Below are 21,736 nucleotides of genomic sequence, written 5' to 3'. Positions count from 1 at the left end.
ATGTTCCATCACAAGTGGCTAGATATGGTTCCCTTTGCTGTACAGCAGGATCTCATTGCTTATCCACTCCAAATGTAGTAGTTTGCATCCGTCAACCCACAAATCCCAGTCCATCCCGTTCCCTCCCCCTCCACCTTGGCATCTCCGAGTTTGTTCTCAATGTTCATGTGCTTCTTTTCTGCGGGAAATTTCACTTGTGCCATACATTAGATTTGAGATGTAAGGGGTGGATATATATGTTTTTAAATGTGTACAAATCCAGATATGTGATGAGAATATATATTTTTAAATATCCTTAATGCTTATTTGAATCATTTCCAGGATTGTAGATCCAGTAAATGAATAACTTTCACATATCATCAATCTTATGCATGCAAGCATTTATATTAGTTTATAAGTTGAGTAATAACATATCAATTTTTGATGAGTATTTATAAAAGATACCATATTCCAGATGATATTTTCTACTTTTCCCTTGATTTTTACAATGAAGGCCTAGCTATAGCCGAATAGTATATATTTTAACATTTTATATTCAATTTTGTGCTTTAAAGAACTTATAAATGCAAACACATTGTCCATTTAACTTTTATTATGAAAAAAGTTAATGAAAATGCTACTCATTTAAGTAAATTAAAAAAAAAGTTGTAAACATTAAATGACTAGCAAATGGCATTTCTGTGAGATCCATTTGTATTTTGAATTATTTTGTTAATGCCCATATCCTTGTTATATGCAAGTTCCTGGATCAGGGACTGAATCTGAGCCACAGCTGTGACCTATGCCACAGATGCAGCAATACCAGGCCCTTTAATCCACTGTGCCACAGCGAGAACTCCTATATCTTGAATTCTTAACAGCACAAGTGTATTTTTTGTTTCTTCCCAATAAATAGTTAATATTTGGTCGATCTTTGCAAATCCAATAACCATGATGGATTTTAATGTGAGCACACCTTGGCCTATACACTCCTCAAACAAAGCAGAGGAAAATCTGTTTTTCTTTGTATCCTTTGAAGCTATTTGTGAGCACAAAATATATGATAATAATATGTAAAACATAAAAGGGGAGATCAGAGAGGCATAACTTTATGGGGAAGCAGGAGGAACTGGTGGTGAGAGCCAAGGATATACAGAGAAGCTGGTAAAGCTGCCTGGAGAATAAGTTCTTTGGGTCAATAGGAAAGAAAACTCTCCGAAAATTCATGTAAGGGGCCAGAACCAAACTGAATCCAGGGACTGGAATAGTGTTAGTTGGAAATGGAGGAAAAATGTTGGTCTATCACGCAATTTAAAGTATCATGTTGAGAGAGCTGGTTTATGTACATATATATACAGTAAGGTGCTTTCAGCAGAGTAACATGGCAGAAATCCAAAGCTGCCTATATAGGACCAGGAAGGTCGGGTAAAGCATAGACGTCCACCCTGCCTTAGGCATCCCCGCACTCACAGCCACCAGTACTGCGAATAAATAAGCAAATGCGTGATTAAAGATGATATGTTCCAGAAGAAATCAAAGAATAAGTCTAGAAAAAATTTAAATTAATATATTCAAGATCACCAATAAGTAAAAGAATGCATATGTCCAAAAGTAAGAAGGTGTTATGAAGCCAGAATACATTAAATAAAAACAGCTTGATATTTTTAAAAGACAGGACAATTTGAAATCATATCAAGATACCTTTAGACAATGTAAAAGTTAAATGGAAAGATTACGCATGAGATTATACACAAAAAGAAAAAAAAATATGAATTGGAAAATACTACTAAGAAATTCTTTCAAGAATCATGGATTTGGAGAATAGACTTGTGGTTGCCTAGGGAAAGGTGGGGGGAAGTGGGATGGATTGGGAACTTGGGGTTAATAGATGCAAACTATTGCTTTTGGAGTGGATTAGCAATGAGATCCTGCTGTTAAGCACTGAAAACTATATCTAGTCACTTATGATGGAGCATGATAATGGGAGAAAAAAGAGTGTATACATGTATGTGTAACTGGGTCACTATGCTGTACAGTAGTGAAAAAATTTGTATTGGGGAAATAACAATAATAATAACAATAATAAAGAAATTCTTTCAGTCTGAGAAGACTTTTTTATTCCCCAAGAAGAAAGTACTAGAGAAAAAAAGGAAAAGTAACAAGGAGAGTATGAAAAGTTATGAAGAAGACATTGCCTAAAGTGGAGTTTCAGATAGATTAACAGATGACTTCTCATCCACATAGTACATGCCACAGACGTTTGAAAGTGTCAGAGAGGAAACACCACAAACCTAGAATTTCCAACCTCTGTAAAGTAGGATTTAATAGTAAGATCAAGATAACACTGTAACATTAGAAAAAGCAAGAGAGTTGGCTTCTTATTGTCCTATACAGAAAAAGCATAGAAAGTTTAATTTCAACATAAAAGCAAAACATCGAAAATGTATGGTGTACAATTAAAAAAAAATGACAAAACAAGTTAAACCTTGACTTTAAATATAGTAATTGTCTTTTAATGGTAAAATTAGTATTCTTGTTAATTTCGGGTAAGATCTTATGTTTTCAAAACAGGTTTAAAGCTCAATATTTTTTTCTTGTTCAGAAGAAAGATAATCTATTGAATATTTTACGCAGGAGAAACACATGTTCAGCTTCTAATTGAGGAAAAAGATGTATTGAATGTAATAATCCAATAAAAAATGTGAAAGGAAACAAAGGAATCAAAGATAGACAATAGCTAAAAAACAATAATCACACAAAAATGAACTGCAGAAATGTGTTAAATATATTTTCAATCTTCATAAATGTAAAAAAAATAGTTATATTCACCTATTAAAGACAGATTTTCATAATGGCTTAAAAAACGTCATGTACTATTTAGATAGTAAACACATATTGTAAATTGCAATGAAAGATTAAAAATAAATGTAAATCAAATAGAAATCACAACAAGGTCTGATGAAAAACTTTTATGTGCCAATTCTGAAATAGATATGGAAGAGAAAAGGACTAATTTTTTTTCTTTACCAAATAGTAAGAATTATTATCAAGCTCTAGTAAATACAATCTTTGAGATCTCTCTAGGAATAGATAAGCTAATGGAGTCAAAAATGGATAATTTAAAAACATAATCACATATACAAGTAAACCAAACATTTTACCAAGAGAAAACCATAAATCAGATCAACTTTTTCAAAAAATGGTAGTTAAATAAAATAAAAGTAAAATAAAAATAAATTTAAGTTTTATGTAAAATAAAAAAATTGTTACCATAGAATGTCCCCAGTTAATTCCAGGTCAAATAAAAACTAAAGTGAAAAACATTTAGATGAAAACATGAGAATAGTTTTGTGAAAGGAAGGTGTTTTATTCCTAAATATTATGGTTTTATCACAACCCATTAAATAATTCAATGAATTATAAATATACAATTAAAATTATATACATTAAAGTTAAAATTTAAAGTAAAAGTAGAAAATGTAATTAAAATGTTCTTAAAAGATAAGTTCAGAGGCCAAAGTTGAGGGGCGGCTGAGTCCCTTGAGTTACTTTCCCTCTATGCCTTATAGGCAATTCTGCCCTCTAAGGTTTGGCCTTAGCTAATTAATTTTTTGTTTACCATAGGACAATTATTGGGCAAGGTCTGGCTTGCAGCTTGCTTTTTAAAGAAAGTCATGAAAGGTGAACCCGTGTAATGCAGTGAGTTAAGGATCTGGCATCGTCACTGCAGCATCTTGGGTTACTGCTTTGACATGGGTTCAATCCCTGGCCCAGGACCTTCCACATGCTGTGGGTATGGCCAAAAAAAGGTCATGAAATAAGCATTTGAGAGTGATTGAGGAAAGTTTTGACTGATATTCAGCTTGTATTCTGCATTTTCTTGGCTGCTTTCAGCATGTTCAAGGACCCATTCTGCAGCAGATTCCCTTTTAAAGAAATTTGAGAGGCTTTTCTGTCAGCTGCCAGCTGCAAGAAATCATGATGGTAATTTCTGGTTCCAATGCCATGAGGACAAGGAAAGGGAGATCCATTTCACTAGATCTTGAGTCCAACCATCTCTGCTGCATGTTTATGTTTATTACCCAGAGAAGAAGAATTGAAATTGCTTAAAATAAAAAAAAAATATTAGGTGTCAGAATCACTGTGGATTTGCAGAATTACAAGGGTCCTGAAAGCAGGTCATCTGTGAGTTGGATGATGCTATTAAATTTTGATAGCTGCTTGCAGACTAGAGGCAGCATGTTGATGGAGCTGCATGTTAGCTCCAATGCTGTGTAGTTCAATTCCATGCATTTTCCCCAAATTTATTTGGAAGCACTCATCCCAAAATACCTTGAATGTGAGATTCTCAGAGATCACACTGGTACCCATGCCTTGCCTTTATTTACTTCCAGAAGCATATGCTTCTAGATTGTATAATCTGGTAAATTCTATGGATATATTGATTGGACTCACATACCTAGCCTACCTAAATTAGTGGATTTTATGGTGGATAGATTGTGATCAAGAATGTGAAAACACACAGTTTACTTGTGTCTGGAGTAGAGCAAATATACAAGAAGTTACTTTTATTGTTATAAAGCAACCTGTCACTGATTTTGTTTTTCATCTTTCTTCAGTTTTCTTTCTTTTCCTATCTGATAATTGCTTTATAAATCCAACCTTTTACCGGTATTTTTTTTTTGAATTTTTAAAAAAACACTGGTATAAAATAAAATACAAGTTCTTTTCCCATTACTTGGTGAGAACTACTCAACCTTTGCTGTGTTTTTGCTTGTGACATGTGTTTTGATTACTGGTTGTCACTGGCCATGGAACCAGCTGGAACATTCCCTAATAATTCCTGTTAGTCATTTCTTGGACAGTTTCCACTACCCTGGTCTGCTTTGGTTCAGTCTATATATACCCCATGAAGACATGGAGGTTGTGATTCTGAGAATCCTCCTGGTGGAACTAGAAGTAACACTGATCTATTTTCCTCTCTCCCCAGCATACCAATATGACTCAGATCTCTCCATTTGGGGAGGCATGAGGTTATTCTGGAAAGTATTCTGAATCCCAATGACATTTACTACTGACTCTGGGCTCCATCCTTGGCCTCTCCCCACACTTGCCTCTGTATGAACTAGAACACCTCTGAGACACAGCTAATCTGAGTGAATGGGCGAGTGTTCCCCAGGGCATTTCAGTTTTAAATATGGAGGAAATAAGTTGACCCCTGTGTAGCACTTCATTGCCAAACTATGAGTTTTTTTTTTTTCTCCCTTGCATACTAAGTGTAGTCCCAGATTTAAAGGATACAGGCTGCTAGAAAGCTTGATATGGAATAGGTTGAATTTAAAATGTCTGACATTGACAAAATGCAATGATTTTTTTTAATAGCAAATAAAATCTGTAACATAGTACCTTGGGGATTTTAGACAGAGTCAATCTTAAGAGCTGTATTCTTCCTTAATTTACATTTTAAGTGCTCATCAAGGTAGAAGGCAATGAATTCCAAAGACAGAGCCCATAATACTTTTCTCTTCTCTTGAACCAGGGCAATATATTCAAGGTCATATAATACATTATTTTTAAACTTTTAAAGTTTAAACTCTTATGTCTTTTTTTTTTGTCTTTTTAGGGTTGCACCCGCGGCATATGGAAGTTCCCAAGCTAGGGGTCTAATCAGAGCTGTAGCTTCCAGCCTACACCACAGCCACAGCAACATGGGATCAGAATCATGTCTGTGACCTACATCACAGCTCACGGCAACGCCGGAGACTTAATCCACTGAGCAGGGCCAGGGATTGAACCTGCAATCTCATGGTTCCTAGTCAGATTTGTTAACCACTGCGCCATGACAGGAAGTCCTAGAGTTTAAAATTTTAAAGTTTAAAAATCCCTTTTTCATATTATATCAAACACATTTATTGTAGTTTAGATATAAAGTAGGATAATGGGTCTTTCACACCAAAAATATCTGAAATTGCTAATCTTTAGCTAATATTCTATAATTTATAATAAGTCACATCCATAGTGTTTAGGAGAAAAAAGACAAAACCTAACATCAGTGCAGTTGGTTAGTCTTAGTTTTCATAATCACTTTCCCTTGGTACTTACTTCGAAAACGATAAAGCTGTCTTTTTATAACTTTCAGTTAATATGTCTATGACCTACAGGTGTTGTTCCTTAATGTATTGGATATATTGTTCAATATAAAACTAAAAAGCTTGGGAGTTCCAATTGTGACTCAGAGGGTTAGGAACCCAACTAGCATCCGTGAAGATGAGTGTTTGATCCCTGGCATTGCTGTGAGCTGCGGTGTAGGTCACAGACTTGGCTTGGATCCCATTGTTGCTCTGATTGTGGTGTAGGCTGGCAGTTGCAGTTTGGATTTGACCCTTAACCTAAGAACTGCCATATGCTGCCACTCTGGCCCTAAAAAAAAGTAAAAAGAAATTAATTAAAAATGAACTTTATTATCTGATTGAATTATTCTTTTATAAATTTGACATAAATCTGGCATATCAGCTTTAAGAAATCGGTGAATGGAGAAAAATGGGAAAATACTGCAAAAGTATGGCTAGGAAAGTGAAATGAAATCATGAGAATATTATGTGATGGAACAGAAGGGTTAGTAAAGAGTTTCCTTCAAGGAGTCAGTATCAGTGGATTTGTTGGGAGACCCTAGATTAGCCTGGGTTGAGAACTTTTAAAACAGGTGTTAAGAATATATTTATGAGCAGGTCCACAAGGACCATCCATCTCTTTCATGTTAGCCTCATGTCATTTCCAATATACTGTGCTGCTGCTCAGTATTGAAATGACTTTTGGTAAGGTTTTTAGAAATAAATATCTTCAGTTTATCAATCACAAGGAAAGAAAAATGCCTACTTGAGATGTAAGATTTCTGGTAAAAATAAACTGAGATTCAGAACTTTAACATGTGCAATGAATTGCATATAAAAATTAAGGAACAGATCTAGTGGCTATTTTTTGTTTTGTTTTGTTTTTTTGTTTTTTCCACACTTGTGGAAATTGTAAGTTCCTGGGCCAGAGATCATACCCACACTTCAACTGCAGGGATAGCACAAGATCCTTAATCCACTGGACCACAGCAAGAACTGCTTCTTATTCTGAGCTGGTCATACAAAAGGCAGATGGGCATAAAGTAGAGAAAAACTAAGCACAGTAGATGAGGTAAGTCATATCACCTCAGTTATGTTAGGACAGGATTGTGATCTGTCACATTTCACATTAAGGACCACAGCTTTCAGCAAGGTGGGAGATGGATAGTCTATTATGTGTAGGTAGTAACGTAATGCAATCCAGAATATTATGATCAAATTTACTTTATGATGATGATTTAATTCATTGTGAAAAGGAAACTGACAGCATGATTGAATACTGTACACAAAGAAGTGAATAAAGTTTATTTTTAAAATATTGTCTACTTAAGTCTTCTTAAAACTGGACATAGGGAACTAACTTCAGGCTACCCATAGTACACCTTTTTGACTGTTGAATCATGGATGTACTGTAAAATTCAAGGTCTTATTTGGGAGATTGAAAATGCATCATGTCATTGTATTATTTGTTCTGCCTAAGTTTGAGCTACTAGTGTCTACATTGGAAGTTCAGCCTACTGTAAGTTTATGAAACTTGAAACATTTCCTGTGTTAAGTCAGTGAGACCCAAATTTCATTCTTTAAAAACCAAATATCCTGTATTATATATAACCATTGGAGTATAACTATTGACATCTACATAGTTATGTAACGATATCTTTCACAAGTTTAATATATACATGGTTTACACAAACATTGCATATATGTGTATGTTTGTATATATACCTATAAGTACTCTGTAATTACAGCTATATGAGAATAGCTATAGCCATCTATATATAATTTTAACCATAACTTCATATAACTTCTTCTCAGTGAAAAGCATTGTGACCGAACAAATGTACAAACAAAATATTTTCCAAAAATACTACATAAACAGTGTGATTCTGTAGAGATGGTGACTCTGGTGTCCTATTAGCTGGTTTTGGAAATTCTAGCCAGGAGCAGATACAAGGGGTTCAGAAAGATGTGGCTTCTAAACTAAGCCTCATACCCTTCCACAGTGAATGGATTCTAGCCCAGTGTATTGTAGCATTAAAAAAAATACTGCCATGTACTCAGAATCAGGACAGTTGTACTCCAAGACTACTTCTGCTTTCCTTAAACCTTATTCTCACTGGCTTGCATGTTCCTCACAAATAAAAGGGTTTACATGAAATCTTTTATATGATTTTCAGCTCTGTTATCTGATATTGCATGTTGTACTTGAATATTTTATTCAAAAATGATTTTTAGTGTACCAGACTAGTTAATAGAACTGCAGCATAAGTAGTTTTGTAAAACAAAGATGATTTTGGAAAATAGTGCTTATCACCTAAGATGGTTTTCATAATGTGGGATTTTCATTTGGTTAATGCAGAGTAATGTACATTTTTTTTAATTAGATGGAATTCACTTCCATTTAATGTGGATACTTTATCCTAATGCGAGCCTAAATTATTTCACATTTTAGACTGCAATCCTTCTAAAATGGCAATGAATATATTCTATCCATATTTAGCGTCTTTCAGCTTCAAATTAAGTTGGCTATTTAAAGGTGTAATTGATTAAAATTGGGACAGTTTTGTTCATTTTAATTAATGATTCAGATGTCATTGAAATACAAGTGCCTCCTTATTTGAAAGAGTGAAATGAATTTAACGGTCATAATTCTCATTATTTAACACTTATAATTCTATTCTTCTCCCAGATATTAAAAAAAGTATATTGCACATGTTGTAATCTTTCAATTTGGAAAAAGCTTCAGATATTGTCAGGATATGAACCAATAAGACATAAGTTAAGAATGAAGAAAGTTCTATGTTTGTTAGGATTTCCATATAGATTTGATCCATCTTTACCCATGTTGTCTGTCAGTAAAACTCATATAGCTGTTGCTCACCTGTTATCATTGCATTTGTTTATCTTATACCTTAACTTACATTGATCTGAAGCAAATAGAAGTGAAAGAGTCTCTCTATGGCCACTCCTTGTATAGGCTATCCATTTAGTATGTGTATCTAAAAGTAGAATTATATAAGTTCCACAAGTCAAATTAGATCAGAGTTATCCTTGGACACTTTATCTTGAGAAGTTTCTCTTTCTTTATTCATTCAATATAAGCAATAATGCAAATCACAAAATTATAAATACATGGTAGTCACCATCCCAGGGTGTCCAGCTGGGTGTACATGATCTGTTTTTCCTTTGCTGCTCTCACTCATGATTATACAGCTCTTCCTTGTTTTCCTGTTTGGTCTTGTTTTATGTTCAAATGATGCTTATTAGAATGAATATTTGAACATAGTACATCGATTGGGAAAATCCTTTGCTCTGATGAAGATGGTGGCGAGAATCTACCTCTCTGATGGGGAGAAACCACTACCCATGACAGGACTGAATTCTTTGGAGAATATTTCCTCCTAAGAAAAATATGAAATTAGAACTCAACCACAGAGTTCACAAGGGTGGGTGTCATGGTAAAGTGGGTCAAGAGATGAAAAGAGTTGCTGCAACAGACAAGCCTGACTGGTAGAGGGAATCTGGCTGGTTGACCCAATTTCAGTTGAGCTGAAGAAGGAAAAGGTCTGTCTTTGACAAGTGAGACTTGTTCAAAGGAATTTCCCATTGAAAGCCAAGTGCACAATTTTTGATCCAAAGGTGAAAGGAAAGCTTTTTGTGATAACTGCAACTTGATTTTTAGATTAAATTCATAGTCACTTTTCAATGACTGTTTTTGATCACATGAAGAATATTAAGAATCTTTTCAGGAGTTCCCATCATGGCTCAGCAGAAACAAATCTGACTAACGTCCATGAGGACACAGGTTCAATCCCTGGCCTTGCTCAGTGAGTTAAGGATCTGGCTTTGCCATGAGCCGTGGTGAGGTCACAGGCGTGGCTTGGATCTGACATTGCTGTGGCTGTAGTGTAGGCCAGCAGTTAAAGCTCCGATTCCACCCTAGCCTGGGAACCTCCATATGCTGTGGGTGCACCCCTAAAAAGACAAAAAAAGAGTCATTTCACGTACATCTACAACTTCAAATTAATCACTTTTAGCCATTTTTGATCAATTAATCAAAAATGTTTATTGAGTTTGTGCTGTGTACCAGGTACTACTCTTTTTCACATAAATGTGTAAACAAGTCTCATCTTTATGGAGCCAGTATAATGGTTGGATACAAAGAACACACAATCAAGCCAGTAACAATACAGGATGTCAGATAATGAAGAGAGCTGTGGTTTCCAGTCGTTCCATTCCGATGAAAATCCCCATCTATCATTTTTTTCTAAAATTGCCATTTCACTGTTTTCATTTCCTCTACCTCTTAGCAGCATTAAGTTTTAATTTCAGCTAAACCTGCCTGAGAATCTTGTCTTTGAACCCCTTCTCTTCTCCAACCTCTTACCATTTTATACCTATATTAGAAGGCATATACATGTTAACAACCCCAAACAGATGTCACCAGCTCATACCTATTTGCTGAGCTCCAGATCAATAACCCAATGTCTAATACCTCCGAGAGAACTAAAAAAGTCATCTCAAAGAAAGAAATCTTACTTTTCTCTCTGAAACCTATTCTTCCCTGTATACTCTCCTTATCAATAAGTCTACTCAGTGGGAATAATTTGTTACAGGTGATAAGCTCATAAATTTCTTCTTGTAGATGAGGTCTGAATAAGGCAATTGGTTTTGCTTAGGTTGTACCACATGACACAAGGTAGTCTGGAAGTTGGTTTCTCCATCTCATCAAATTACAGGATACCAACATGGACAAAAGCACACATGATCATATGGGCAACCCCCCTGTTACAGAACAGAGTAAAGAGATGGTTCTGGAAGGTAACTGTGTTAAGTTGTGACAGAATCAGGTCAGTATACTTCTTTCTATATCTACAGGAGGATGGTAGTCTTTCTTAAGCCAATCACCACAGTGCAAGGTCAAAAGTCATGCAAGGGAGATACATAAACATTGCAGCAGAGAGCAGTCAAGTTCCAGGAGGTTGACAGGGAAGATTTCACAAAGAGATAACTCAGGCTATCTCTTGAAAGACCTATCGAACTTTTCTAGGATGGAGTGAGAGGCAGTGGGGACATGCCAGGTGAAACACTCCAGACACTGGACTCATCTAAACATTTGATAATGTCAGGGATTTGCTTCACCTTGACATTCTTCTCATTCATAGCCACAGTACCAAAGTTTCCTTCCCCATCTCAAATGCTGCATTTTCTTCCTAAGTTTAATGTTCTTATTGTGTTTGCCCAGGTGATTAGACATTAGATTATAGAGAATGTGTAAACAGAACTAAATTCCTTGAATTTGAATTACTAAATAATGTAAGTACTCTAAGTCCTACTGCCTTAAGCATCATGGCATCGTATACCATACAGTGAGGAAAAAGTTTGATTCAGAGAAAAATATAATTTTTTGAGTGTATCCCATGGGATATAGAAGTTCCTGGGCCATGGATTGAATCTGAGCCACAGCTGTAAACTACACCTCAGTTACAACAATGCCAGATCCTTAACCTGCTGAACCAGAGTGATCTCCAAAAAATACTATTTTTTTATTTATATAATTTTTTTTTATTTTCCCACTGTACAGCAAGGGGGTCAGGTTATCCTTACATGTATACATTACAATTACATTTTTCCCCCAGCCTTTCTTCTGTTGCAACATGAGTATCTAGACAAAGTTCTCAATGCTATTCAGCAGGATCTCCTTGTAAATCTATTCTAAGTTGTGTCTGATAAGCCCAAGCTCCCGATCCCTCCCACTCCCTCCCCCTCCCCCTCCCATCAGGCAGCCACAGGTCTCTTCTCCAAGTCCATGATTTTCTTTTCTGAGGAGATGTTCATTTGTGCTGGATATTAGATTCCAGTTATAAGTGATATCATATGGTATTTCTCTTTGTCTTTCTGGCTCATTTCCCTCAGTATGAGAGTCTCTAGTTCCATCCATGTTGCTGCAAATGGCATTATGTCATTCTTTTTTATGGCTGAGTAGGATTCCATTGTGTATATATACCACTTCTTCCGAATCCAATCATCTGTCGATGGACATTTGGGTTGTTTCCACGTCCTGGCTATTGTGAATAGTGCTGCAATGAACATGAGGGTGCATGTGTCTCTTTTAAGTAGAGTTTTGTCCGGATAGATGCCCAAGAGTGGGATGGCGGGGTCATATGGAAGTTCTATGGATAGATTTCTAAGGTATCTCCAAACTGTTCTCCATAGTGGCTGTACCAGTTGACATTCCCACCAACAGTGCAGGAGGGTTCCCTTTTCTCCACACCCCCTCCAGCACTTGTTCAAAAAATACTATTTTTTTTTGAAGAAGAGAAAGAAAGCTCTGACCATATATATTAACTTTTTTAAGTCCAACCTTGTTAAATATGATGTTAGGCAGATACTTTTTATGGACGCATGCTTTTTGTTTTCCTGTTAAGTCAATAGAGAGGTTGTTTTCCGATGCTTCCATATAAATGTTGAGATTACAAGGAAAAGTCATAGGATCATCATCATACCATCTGTTCCAGCCGATTTGTTTAAGTCACATGCTTTTCAGTGTTCTTACTGAGCTGTCAACAAACTGTCAATTAATTATGAAAACCTAACAGCTTGTCAGAGGTTAATATACTGAGTGAGATCATGAGTCAGTATATCATCGGATCAATTACAACTGATTTACAATTTCCAGAACACCTTCTGTGTACAAGTGAACTCTTAAAGATATAAAAATGACATCTTTGGATCCTACAGATGAAGAAAAAGGAGAAGGTAATAATTGTTTTCTGAGCATCCATTTTGAAGGGTCATCTTGATGTTTAGGTTGCCATTTTATAACTATGTAATTTAATTCAAGTTTTTTCCTTGTGATATTTCAGTGGAGAAAAATCTTACGTGGTACTATTCATAGAATATAAACACGGAAACTAGTGTTTGCCCTTTGTTTTTCTAACACTCCACTGCTGAGCTCAAATGCCTATCTGCAATAGAAATAAGAGTTCTCCTAAAGAAATGTTATCTGACTTTTAACATTGGTTATGTTTCACATTACCTGACATACTAAATTATTCCAAATGTATGATAGCTTTTGTTGATATAAAATATTTTTATTTTTGTATAACTTGGCATTTTAAAGACATTTTAGATTGGAAAATCAGAAGACTACCAATGGAAAAAAATTAATCATGATTAAAAGCATGAGAAATAGATTAAAACAGTATAAATAAATTGCATGTACTACATTAAAGATTTACACAGTCACCTTTATCAAGTTTTAGTGAAATATTTTAAAGTAGATACTACTACTCTGTTGCCTTTTGGCAGAAAAAAAAATTTCAGGAGATTGTTGATCTAGTTATCAATGTGCGGAAGTTTACTCACCCAAGATTTGTGAGATTTTATTCATCTATTAAAATTAATTGCTCATTTATTCCATATGTATATTTTATTTATAATGATTTTTTATTTTTTTTCCATTTTAGCTGGTTTACAGGGTTCTGTTAATTTTCTACTGTACAGCATGGTGATATTTCAGTGGAGAAAAATCTTACATGGTACTATTATACATGGTACAATTATACATACATGTATACTCTCTTCAGATCATGTAAATCTTTCACCTTATTCTATATTTTATTTAGATAAACTCTTTCCATGTGGGATAGTGTGTCTGTGTGTTTGTATGCGTGTATGCACACACAAAGAAAAAGAATGAGAAAGAGGGAGGTTAGCAGGGAAGAAGAAAGAGGGCAGAGAAAGACAAACCCTTAAATGAGCACATTTAGGAACTTTAGGACTTCACCTTCCCCCAGAATTATAATGGGGCAGGATTGTTGCCATGCCTCCTCCCTTCCTCTCCTGGTTCAGAGCATGAGGAACATAGTGTTCAGAGCTTGAGAAAAAATGTCCCTTTAGCTGAACTGTGTGCTTTATTCTTGGTCTCTGCCTTAGATTTAAAATATTCCATCCTATTCCATCCAGTTGTCTTAAAAACAAATATTTACCCCCAGGAGAAGGATTAGACCATACATCAAAATGACAGCAAAAGGATGGATTGCAAATGAAAATATTTAGTTTTCTCAGGTTAGTTTTCAGATGTTTTGTAGCAGTAGTGGAAATAGCAATTGCATTCAACATTGTCAGAATGGAGGAAAACACCCTCTTTCTTGTTACCCTTGCATGCAAGATGATATTCATTTATGCATACATTCATTGCCTGTCCAATAGGTGCCAGGCGATTTGGTAGCCAAGATGATATAATGCTGAAGAAAAAATATTTCCAGCATTCATGAAGCTCAAAAGAGACAGATACATAGTCTAGTGTAGAAAGCCAACATTTTTCAGTAATTACACCAATGATGCATAATTACAAAGAGATGCTCTGAAATGAAGGAAAATTGATCTATAAGTAGAGTAACTAAGAAGTTTAAATCAGGCTTGGTGTTGTGGGGAGGGATTCTAAGGGATATTTTTGATATATGATGGTCTTTTAGTGATAAATGGGGAGGGTGTATTTCAATCAGGGGAAATAGTGTATAAAATCCTTAGAGTAGAAATGGACAATATAAGTTCAAAGAACTGCATAAAGTTAGTCTGGCTGGAGAACAGTTATTTAGAGAAGAGGTATACATGAAGAGCCCAGATGCTGCAGGAACTTTGAGGAACCAGTGCTTTAGTTTTTTATCTTAAGCATAAATGAATATATCCCAAAGTTCCTAGTAAAGGCGGTAACATTATGATGTTTGAGTTCAAAATGATGGCTCAGGCTGTGGTGTGGAGAAGGGATTTAAAGTACACATACCAAAGAGTAGAAGGCCAGGAAAAGAAAAGGCCAAGGCATCTTCCTGGAGAAGTGGTACCCATAGCTTGTACTAGGGTTTGAGAGTAGATTTGCGAAGGAACGAATGTTTGAGAGCTATATTATGAAGCCAGGACAAATAGAACTTAGAGATGGGTTTAATATGAAGAGTGAAAGGAGACAGAGAGGTCAAAATTGTCTCCTTTGTTTCTGGCCTGAGTAAATGGATGGATGAAAGTCTAGAAAGGCATGATTCTATGAGGAATTAATTTTGAAACATAAAAGCAGAGCTGTTGAGTTGGCTAATTATACCAATCTTGAGCTTGAATAAGAAGTGATACATGTAATTAAAACCATAGACTATATTGAATGTCTGCCTGGGTGAATATAGTAGGATAAATGGCTCATGAGATTAAATAAAATGTGATATTTAATGGCAAATTAAAGAAGTAGGATGAACTTGTAAAAGGGCTGAAGAGGTGTTTTTTAAAACTTCTACAGAAACAGAAGAGACAGATGACGTAGACATCAAGTTAAGTGACCATTTTTTGAAAAAAAGAAATGTTAATCTAAGAGAGTAATGAGGGTAAAAAGTGTGATTGGTCAGAAAATATGACAGAATGGCATATACACCTACTTCCTCAAATTCAGAAAGGGGGATAGATAAATTTTCTTAAAATATGGGTGATTTGAACCTATTTAAAGATCGAAGAAAATCTTGAGTCACAGAGCTTAAATACATTAAATAGCCAGATTAATCAATTGGCTAAGTTTCTCAAGAAGTCAGATGAACAAACTGGATTAGACAGGAGGATAACGAGTCCCTTTTATGTCACCATGGGGACAGAGATGTGAAAAAGATAGAGTGGAATAGAGTTGAACTCAAAGATAGATTTGTTTATTTTGAAGAGGGCTTCAAATTTAAATGGAAATAAATTTTATAGTTTCTCTGTTTTATCCAAAAACATAGAACTGTAGAAAGAGTCAAATGACTTTTACCTTAAAGCACTTAAAAAGCAATTTTCTAGGATATATCCTTTTAGACACTATTGAAAGACTGCATTCATAACTCAATATAACCCATCTGCATAATTTTTGCTGTACTTCAGTTTATTAAGACATACCATAGAAGGCTATCTTATCAACTGCTCACTAATACTCACCAGTAAATTATAATAGCCATAGTTTTATTAGGCATAATTCACCAAACATACTTAAGGAGGAGTTTGAGATTCATAATTATATCAATAAATGTATTCTATATGGATGCTTAGAAAATCGAGCATGGTTTAATGTTTTGTCTTTTCATTTTTTTTCTTTCAACCTGCATTCATTAATTTTTCTTCAATACATTTTTATTGGTGCCTATATTTCTACTTATTTAATGTTATGTAAGCTGTATGAGTAAAACTAACAGTGTTTGTTACGACAAGGCAGATCATAATCTTTATTCAGAGAAGCTTACCTATTATTGATTCAATTGAAAATCACTGCCAAGGTTTGATTAGATCTATGGAGATATCTATTTGCTATTGAATATTTCTTGATAACTTTCTTCAACATATAATGTATTTTCTGATTATTTGCCATGTTAATTTTCACAGGTGAAAAGGATGTTTAAGTGCTGGTCAGCTGTGTTGTTTCTTGGATTCATTTTCCTGGAATCAGAAGGAAGGCTAACCAAAGAAGCAGGATATGGCCTTAAATCCTATCAACCACTAATAAGATTACGGCACAAGGTACAGTCACAATTCTGAATTAGTGATTACGAACAAAACTATTAGTTGTCTGTTTTACTATTCACTTAGGAGCATTTACTTCAGAATATAATTTACATACAAAAATGTTTTAAAACATGAAATGATAGTACTCTTGGTAGTTACAATTAGGGAATTAAATACTTCTTGATAAAGTATAGAGATTAGTCATTTAAGAATATATCATTAGGAGTTCCCGTCGTGGCGCAGTGGTTAACGAATCCGACTAGGAACCGTGAGGTTGCGGGTTCGGTCCCTGCCCTTGCTCAGTGGGTTAACGATCTGGCATTGCTGTGAGCTGTGGTGTAGTTCGCAGACGCGGCTCGGATCCCGGGTTGCTGTGGCTCTGGCGTAGGCTGGCAGCTACAGCTCCAATTAGACCCCTAGCCTGGGAAACTCCATATGCCGCGGGAGCGGCCCAAGAAATGGCAAAAAGACAAAAAATATATATATATATATAATTAAAAGTTTACATGGAATGTAAAGAACTTATAAAAATAAGTGAATATATTAAGAAAATTACCTTATTATTTCCATATTAATGTTAAGTTTAGAACTTTTTAAACTAAAATAAAAGTGTCATGTTCTTGAATTTCCTCAATGAATCACAGAAAAGGATGTCTCTACAACTGGAAATACATAGTTTGGCTACATTTTCATTTGTAAAGACATTTTTATTAGATGTTTTAATTTCATTAAAACATCATAATTTTGGGTACTCTAATGTTAAGGAAATTCTTTACATTAAATATTTTCAAGAATAAAGGAACTTGACATGCAGACATACTACAAATTAAATAGGTTATATACTTAAGATAAATAAGCTAGACATTTTATTTTATTTTTTATTTTGATTGATTTATTAGGGCCGCACATGTGGCATATGGAAGTTCCCAGGCTAAGGGTTGAATTGGAGTTGCAACTGCTGGCCTACCCCACAGCCACAGCAACACAGGATCTGATCTGGGCCTGCAACATACACCACAGCTCATAGAAAGGCCAGATACTTAACCCTCTGAGCGGGGACAGGGATTGAACCCACATCCTCATGGATAGCAGTAAGATTCTTAACCTGGTGAGCCACTATGTGAACTCCCAGAAGTTTTATTTTGAAATAGATCATGATACTACAGTTAAGATACTGAAGAAAGTTTTATTCTATCAAATACATGTGTACAATATATTTTCATTTTCATAGAGTGGAGAAAAGACAAAATGCCAATTATTAAAAGAATATATGTATATTTGTAAATTTCTTATGCCACTTGTTTTAAAAAAAATTGAAATAAACAAACATAACTATATTGATTTTCTCCCTTACAAGCAATACATATTATTAGTATTGACATTGAATATATTTTTGCTGAAATTCTTTCAGAATATTATAGTATTTTGATAAAATAGCTATCCTTTACTGGGATTTTTATGGGCAAGACACTAGGTTAAGCTGTTAAACTTATTATTTTATTTTAGCTTCAAAACAACATTATGAAGATGTATCTATTTTCATTCTATAGATAAAAAATCAAAATTTCCAGAAATGTTAAGATATTTTCTGAATTCATTCATTTACTAAGTATATTGATGGGCTAGGGTATAACATGCAGGATAGATCTGCTAGGCATAAAAAAAGAAACTAAGTAAAATATAAAATATAATTCAATATCAAAAAAATCATGGTAGAATTTAATCACATGTAAAAGTGAATAAATTCTTAAAGTGTCTAGTCTGGAGAAATACAATTGGAGAATTGGGTTTATTGCTCAATCTTTCAATTATCACTCATTTCTCCTACTTCACGGACTGGCAATAAATTTTATCCCAGCCCCAAACATAGAAATAATAACTCCTTTATGAATGCTCTCAAACCACATTATTAATTCAGCATATTGACTCATGCTGTTACAGCCCCAGTGCATATTTATTCTGTGCTGTGTGTCTGCCTTAAGTTATGAGTCTTGAGGTCAACACCATGTCTTTCTAATCTTTTCATTCTTAGTGCCATGAGTATAGTAAATACTGTTTAATTGAATTGATGGTAGAAAAAATGACAGGTAGAATACATGACTAGGAGTTTTTGATTGTTCCCCTGCTAGAATTAATACCATAGATATTTATGTATCAGTGTGCACTTATAAACAAGTTCAAATTAAATTTGGACATTGAAGATACATTATTTATGCATTGCTATGGGATTTAATAAACTTTTAAAGAAGGGAAACAATACAATAAATTAAACCTGTTTTAGATACACTAATATCTACCCAAAATGATCAAAGTCACCTCCTAATTTTTTCCATCACTGTGAGTCTTTACATCTAAATTGATAGAAATAATACATGATCACTGGTATTTAAAAGCAGAGACAGAGAATGTCATGTAAATACTTAACTTTCAGATGACTTAAGGTAGAGGTGACATAAAACTATGGAAGGCGTTTTGTGACTGTGTGTGTGTGTGTGTCTGTATGTGTTTGTGTGTAGGTATGTGTGAAAGTGTATATTTGACAGGAATAACCCTCAGTTGTGCAAATGCCTAAAAATCCCACCAGATACTTTCTACATACTATCAATTCCAAACCCAGCCACTGGAATCTACCCTTCCCTTTTCTGAGACCTTGAAGACTAACCTCATGACAGTGTTTTTTTGTTTGTTTGTTTGTATCGGTCACTATTTGAATTGCAGGAATCCTGGTCATCTTTTTCCCACTGAGTCCCATTCTAATTAGATTCACATGCTACTTTATTGGTGATGCTTTCCCAAAACATAATTGAAAATCAGCTCATAGACATTGCCTAGATCCCGTGTTCAATTTATTTTCATCCATAGAAAACATCATTATTTGTCAGGATATCTATTTCATCTATTTAATAGTTTGTTGGATGTTTCTTTCTATTATGATGCAAGCAACTGGTTATCTTCCTGTACCACAGGAACAGTATTAGGCATGTGGAAAACACAATACAAATATATATGGGATAAATAATTAATTCTGCTGGCTAGAATAAATCTTAAATCAAGATTATATGCATATATGCAATTATGATGTCATTAACTTGAATTAATAATGTATTAGTCCATGATTTTCTTTTCTGTGGAAAGGTTCAATCATAGACTTGGAGAATAGACTTGTGGTTGCCAAGGGGGAGGGGGAGGGAGTAGGATGGATGGGGTGCTTGGGGCTAATAGATGCAGACTTTTGCCTTTGGAATGAATTAACAATGAGATCTTGCTGTGTAGCACTGGGAACTATGTCTGGTTACTTAAGATGGAGCATGATAATGTGAGAAAAAAGAATGTATACGTTTATGTGTAACTGGGTCACCATGCTATACAGTAGAAAATTGACAGATCACTGTAAACCAGCTATAATGGAAAAAAATAAAAATCATTATATAAAAAAACAAAAAAATGAATTAGAAATAATTTCCTTTCAGGTCATTTTATCAGAAGAAAATCAACAGAGCCAATGTTTAATAACTTTTTAAAATATATCATTTTGGAGTTCCCATTGTGGCTCAGCAGTAATGAGGTAATGAACCCGACTAGTATCATGAGGATGCAGGTTCCATCCCTGGCCTCAATGGTTTGAGGATTTGGCATTGCCATGAGCTGTGGTGTAGGTCACAGAGCCAGCTTGGATCCCATGTTGCTGTGGCTGTGGCATAGATCAGCAGCTGTAGCTGTGATTTGAGCCCTAGCCTGGGCACCTCCATATGCCTCGGGAGCAGCCTTAAAAAGCAAAAAAAAAAATAATAGCATTACATAAAATGATTTCCTCTTTTTTTTTTAACCTACTCCTTTGTTTTGTCTTTTTGTCTCCTTTAGGGCCACACTGGTGGCATATGGAGGTGCCCAGGCTAGGGGTTGAATCAGAGTTATAGCTTCCGGCCTACACCAGAGCCAAAGCAACAAACCATCTAAGCCGCACCTGCGACCTACACCACAGCTCATGGCAATGCCAGATCAAACCTACATATTTTTATTTAAACTGCAAAGAATACACACATCCGTAATTCTCTAGGACTTAGGCAATGCATAAGGAGATTTTCTATTTGTATTAGGTTTTACTAATATTAAATATTTGTTATTAACTACAAAACTATAAAATGAATAATAGGTACAATAGATCTTGAGTTCTGATTAGAAACTTTCCACATTTTCCCCAGAGAGGTGTCAGTACATTGAATCTGGACAAATTAGGTACAGAATTTATTTTTATGAAATATTTGTGTGTCAGCTGTATAATCCTCTTTTGGGAGCAATACACTGAATGTGAGACTTATTTGTCAGATTACATAGAAATATTGTAACTATAAATATAAACATATATGTACATAGTTATATCATTTACAATTCTATATACATACAAATGTGATTGAAAATATATTTGTCTATGTCTCAAGATAAAAATGCATAACATGGAGTTCTCGTCGTGGATCAGTGGAAATGAATCTGACTAGCATTCATGAGGATGCAGTTTCGATGCTTGGCCTCAGTGGGTTAAGGATTCTGCATTGCGGTGAGCTGTGGTGTAGGTAGCAGATGTGCCTTGGATCTGGTGTTGCTGTGGTTGTGGTGTAGGCCAGCGGCTACAGCTCCGATTCAACCCCTAGCCTGGCAACCTCTATATGCTGCAGGTGCGGCCCTAAAAAGACCAAAAAAAATTTAAATATAAATTAAAAATGCATAACATAAATGCATCATGCTGTTTATAGAAACCTTAATTATAGTCCATAGTGTGTATCTGAGGGAGCTTATCCTGTGTTTCATCCAATGTGTTTACCCAACAAGCATTTATGGAACATAAATAGAGGAATTCATTAACCCAGTAAAGCTGTAAAATACGATTACAAAATGCAAATCCAAACAGAGGCTCTTCTTTTATTATCAGTTTAAAATAAACATTGCGTACTAGTATTGTGCTGCATCCCTACGTACACATTCATGGTGGAAATTTAATTCTATAATAATCCTGGTATACAGGGAATATTATTCCTGTTTATCCAAGTGATATTATTAAACTCCTCCCAGAGAGGAAAAGTAACTTTCTCAAGGAGAAGAGAGGGAAACAGACAGAATTGATGAGATAAGGAAGAGGTAGA

General features: G+C 34.9%; 1 protein-coding gene across 3 annotated transcripts in view; it reads left to right on the top strand.

Moving 5' to 3' along the window:
* Window positions 1-21,736, top strand: part of FSTL5 (follistatin like 5) — a 786,274-nt gene that overhangs the window by 33,699 nt on the left and 730,839 nt on the right. Inside the window, exon 2 of one of the 3 annotated variants that reach the window (XM_047798935.1) lies at window positions 16,479-16,613. In XM_047798935.1, the coding sequence (XP_047654891.1) occupies window positions 16,488-16,613 (126 nt within the window). In that variant the 5' untranslated portion in view covers window positions 16,479-16,487. Of the gene's footprint in view, window positions 1-16,478; window positions 16,614-21,736 lie in introns of those variants that run through there. The other 2 variants (XM_047798934.1, XM_047798933.1) reach the window with 2 other exon arrangements.

The sequence above is a fragment of the Phacochoerus africanus genome, chromosome 10 (assembly GCF_016906955.1).
Source record: "Phacochoerus africanus isolate WHEZ1 chromosome 10, ROS_Pafr_v1, whole genome shotgun sequence".
NCBI lineage: Eukaryota > Metazoa > Chordata > Mammalia > Artiodactyla > Suidae > Phacochoerus > Phacochoerus africanus.
This window is presented reverse-complemented; position numbering and strand designations above follow the sequence as displayed.